Source organism: Clavelina lepadiformis, chromosome 2, assembly GCF_947623445.1.
Source record: "Clavelina lepadiformis chromosome 2, kaClaLepa1.1, whole genome shotgun sequence".
NCBI classification, from domain to species: domain Eukaryota; kingdom Metazoa; phylum Chordata; class Ascidiacea; order Aplousobranchia; family Clavelinidae; genus Clavelina; species Clavelina lepadiformis.
In genome coordinates, this window is record NC_135241.1 from 5,072,421 (window position 1) to 5,077,108 (window position 4,688).

The 4,688-nt window shown below is 36.6% G+C and overlaps 1 protein-coding gene across 1 annotated transcript; it reads right to left on the bottom strand.

Moving 5' to 3' along the window:
• LOC143446574 (pro-cathepsin H-like) lies at positions 1-4,688 on the bottom strand. The gene is made up of 9 exons (XM_076946271.1): positions 4,439-4,688; positions 3,233-3,373; positions 2,962-3,137; positions 2,730-2,878; positions 1,274-1,355; positions 1,071-1,139; positions 859-965; positions 625-756; positions 1-494 (listed from the first exon to the last, which is right to left on the bottom strand). The coding sequence occupies exons 1-9, from the start codon at positions 4,545-4,547 to the stop codon at positions 425-427; spliced, it is 1,035 nt and encodes a 344-aa protein (XP_076802386.1). The 5' UTR covers positions 4,548-4,688; the 3' UTR covers positions 1-424.

The following is a 4,688-nucleotide window of genomic DNA, read 5'->3' on the forward strand; positions in this document are numbered from 1 at the left end:
TACAACATGAATAACTTTATTAACCTTTGCATGACATAGGTTTAAAATTGATAAAAAATAAGAATGCGATGACAACACGATTGAAATAACATAACATGCCTTCGAAACCAATAGGACAACAATAAGACGAAACGCTTGTGATGTGTAGGCCATACAATGTGGATGTAAAATATTATAAGTTATCTAAAATCGATATTGTTTTAATTTATAACTTGGAATGTTTATTGTGACTTCTAACCAAGAATTACTAAAACATTTTACGCTATTTCATGCAACAACGGGTGCGTGTTTGTAGGAGTTACAAACAAATCAACCTTTCTGGGAATACATTAATGGATGATCAATAAGTGAGAATATAGAATTTATCATTAGTGTACACTGTTGTAAATGATTTTTCTCACAAATGCACATTGTTCGGTCATTTTCACACCACAGGGTACGATGCGCACGTTGAAACTCCACACATGTTAACGTCTCGTTCCATCAAAAAGTACCTGAGACAAGATCACATTTTAACGCAAATCGGATTAATGGTGGCATGATAAACGTAAAGCTTCAGCTACCACTGCAATTACCGAGCAATATGCAGCTTCGCATATCTAACTCATAGCTATAAGTGCTTACCCATTCATTCCCCAGTCTGGGCCCCACGAATTTTTGATGATCCAGTATTTCATACCTGTATTTGCATCTACGCCATAACCCACTGCCAGTACGGCGTGGTTAACTTGGTCGGGGCTAGTTCCGCATAGTTTACTGCAAAAAAGTATGTATATCGTCATGAACCATGTAGGTTTGTTCTGTAATGAATTCACTATTTTTACGGTCTCTTCTGAATATATCTTAGAAGTACTTTACCTAGAATAGACGCCGGTTTTGTAATCCTTGAAACCGGCAATTACTTCGAAAGCAACGCTTACCGGATTTTGAAACGCAACTGCATCCTTTATCTCTGTCTCTGAACCCTTAAAAGACATTTAAGCATAGCAATGGTTTCAGCATATTTCGCCAGCAATACAGCAATAAAAAAGTACAACCCACAATTTCTCTAGAAAATAGTGAAGTATTACCATTGTGATATTCACAACCGACTTAACAAAACCAGTGGCGTCAGCTGGCTTGAATTTACAGTCTCCACCCTGTAAATACAATCGTAAGCTTAATCGAAGTGCAATAAACAAATCGTATTGATACTGTAAGCCTTAATTGATGCAAAGAGTAACAAGATAGTTTTAGTCCAACGCGCTTGCAGTTGATCGTCAGCAAACCTTACCACGGCTTTGTATGGGTAGTCTTTTTCTGTCATCAGACCTTTGTTGTAGTGAATATACTCAAAAGCGTGACTAGGCAATCCACTGCAAAAGAATTACAGTAACAGATTTATGAACACGCCATGCATAGTATAGGGATGGCGTAACGTCGCAAATCGATCGTTTTCATACAAAGACCAATACTAAGCATCTGATTGACGGAATGAATGAATCTCGACCCTATAATTGCTTGTATGGAAAGAGAAAATATATTTTTAATATGTTGCAAAAACCTTAAGCATTTCATAACAAGTTGTGTTAACAAAAGTGTAAAGTTCATCAGCTCTTAAAACGTGGTTAATATGTTCTGTAAAAAACGTTCAGAATATAAAGATATATTCATCTATTATATACTAATGCTTTTGACAATACAATACTTTCCAGTCAAAATTAATAATCTATATGTAATGTTCTATTCGGGTTCGTCTTGTATATATTTGTGTTCACAAATTATAACCAAGTCTTTATTCGACAAATATATAGCGAGTTTGTTTTCGTATCATTCACCACTAACACATACCAGCATGCCTGTAAAAGAGTCACGAGACTATTAATTGTGAACTTACAGGATGTCAGCAAAACAGATTTAAATGAAGCTTATACTGCAAGCAATGTTAATATTTTCATAGTGCAATCCGTGATATATGGGTTGGCTATTTTCACATTGCAATAAAAAGCCACCATTTGACGACCAGTTTGCCTCGGTGGTCGGTCTATCCATGGACGAGTAAACTCAGAACAACTCAACCAACGTACGATTTTAAACCCAGAACAATTCCACCAAAATACTATTTGACTCACAGATGTTAGTTGGGTCATCCTGGATTTAACCTTGCTGGGTTGAATCGACCGTTTGCGTCGTATATAAATATAATACCAATATGAAATTGAATAAAACTAACTATATAGCTTATTGCTCTGCGTTACTATGAGGATTGAATAATTGGGGTGCGACATAGGTGCGCGATTACTTAGTACCGCAGCCTTTTGTGATTAACGTCATGTTATACATACGCCTAACCTCAGGGGACGAAAATAAAACATCGTCAAAGGTCAAAGGTCAAAAACAACCCAATTATTTGCCTGTGCGACGTTAATACGAGCAAATTGAAAGTGAATGTTCGTCAGAGAAAAATATTATTTTATGAATGCAGTATACTCTTTTTGGATTTTCGTATTAATATGGCAATAAACTTTAAGATCTAAAAAATAAGACCCAATTCTATTTATCGGAAAGCCACGGTATTATGTTAAATACAGTTTCTATCTTTGGAAGTTTCTTTCGTTCATTGTTAAAATATTGCATTCAAATGAACTCCATGAATCTATACTTCTATATATATATATATTCTATATCTATTTTTAAATATGCATTGATCTACTTGATAATATTCAAAGAGGAAGTAACTGTGTACATACCCGTTGCATCCATGATCGTCAAAAGCTTGGGCGCAGTCAATCAATTGCTGCTCCGAAAAAGTATAAAGTTTGTGATCCGAGCTATGAATAGCTGTGGCTGATTCCATGCAACCGGTTGTTGAAAAAGTCCAACAGCTTCCGCATTCCCCCTTCACAATGAAGTAAGTTATTAGCCTAAGCCAAAACAAGTGTGCCTTTGTAAAAGTTCCTCCATGGAAAACTAAACCTTTACCTGATTTTTAACCGGAGTTACAAATTTACCCTCCTCTCTCCAGTCCTTGTGCTCTGGAGGTGCTTCCCCGGAGAGCTGATGCCCGTTTCGGTCCGTTGCGCTGCAGTTTTGTGATTGCATCAGATAAAGCCTCGAAAATTCTTTGAAACTCATGTCCGAAAAAGCATTCAGTTCCTCTGGAAACCACAACAAATATTGCTCGTTTTGTTGATTGCTAGCAGTAGGTAGGAGTATAGGCTTTCTATAATAAGAATTCTATTGCTCGACATACTTTTCCACGAATGAGATTGACCGTTGTGCTCTTTTGCGGCTTGGTAATTCTGCACAAAATTCATTAATCTTTGCTCTTCTTCCTCGATGTTCGCATAAGATTTCTTGTGTTGCACCATCCATGACTTGAAAGCGGTAACCTCTGACAAAACACATGACCACATCAATTGTTTCATTCATGCTGTCAAATAACTTATCAGCCTAAACAAACGCGAGACTAAAGATTCGTGAAATTTTAATACTTTTCCGTCGACGTGATCAGACAAATTTTTATAGATCCAGGCTGTAGGAAAATGCATTGCGGTATGATCTGAGTGACAGTTTTGAAAACGCAATATGCAAACACGCCGCATACCCGGGCGGAAATAATCAGTTATTATTTGTTAATGAGTTTTGCTTCCAATGGCTGCCTAATCCTTCCTGATAACTGCAACAGCACAGGAGCAAGATTTAGATATGACATGTTATTAGTTAGATAACGATCTCAAATGATTTTTTACCCGATTGTTTTATAACGGTTTAAACGCTTTTATTAAGCAATTTCTCGGCTACATTGTAAGCAGCTATCATGATTTTGATATACGATTTCATGTCAACAGTGAACAGTACATGTAAAAACAATACCTTACCAGTAAATCTATCCCTGCTGTAACGTCATGTCAGTATTTAGCATAGTTTGGTTCTGCGGAGTAAGTTTGTATGGTAAGACCACTCGATTTGCAAACCCCCTAACGTTGCTGTTTTTCATATCAAAGGTATTGCTAATGGCATGTTACTGTTCAGATAACCATGTGGATAATACGATACAGTACTGTAGCATCTGTCGTTACTCATTAATAGCGATCTCAGATGAGCTATTTATTGTTCGACTTTCAACTGTTTTATAAAGCAGTTCCTTCCTAAACGGTTCAAGCGGCTATGATTCAGGATTTTGTTTCAATTGTTTAAAGTAAAGATAATATCCGTAATATATCTATTGCAGCTGTTAAATTAGCACCAGGCGTATACTTGGCACAGTTTGGCCCTGCGGCGTATGATGGGAACAACAACTTTGCTTGATACAGAACGCAGAGATAACCATCTATAATTCTGCTGTTTTTCATTTTGAACCAATTGCTAATCGCACAATGTTTTTATTCAGAGGTCTATAATGCATTAGTTTGACAATAAGTACATATATTGAAGTAGTAAGTACCACAAAACTTACCTTCCATAAGCACATTCTTTGACATCACCACTACAGGGCCGCTAGCAGCGGCATTGCAGAAAGTTGAAGCTACGGTTAATGCCACCACAATCGTTATGCAGATTTTCATATTGTCTGCTTTGTTTTCTAAATTTCGCTAACCTTACAGCGTAAAAATATATTATTAAGTCAATACTAAGAAAGTCTGTTAAAAGCCAAATTCACATCAACACTAAGCACAGACACATTACCCGCAACTAACAACAATAAC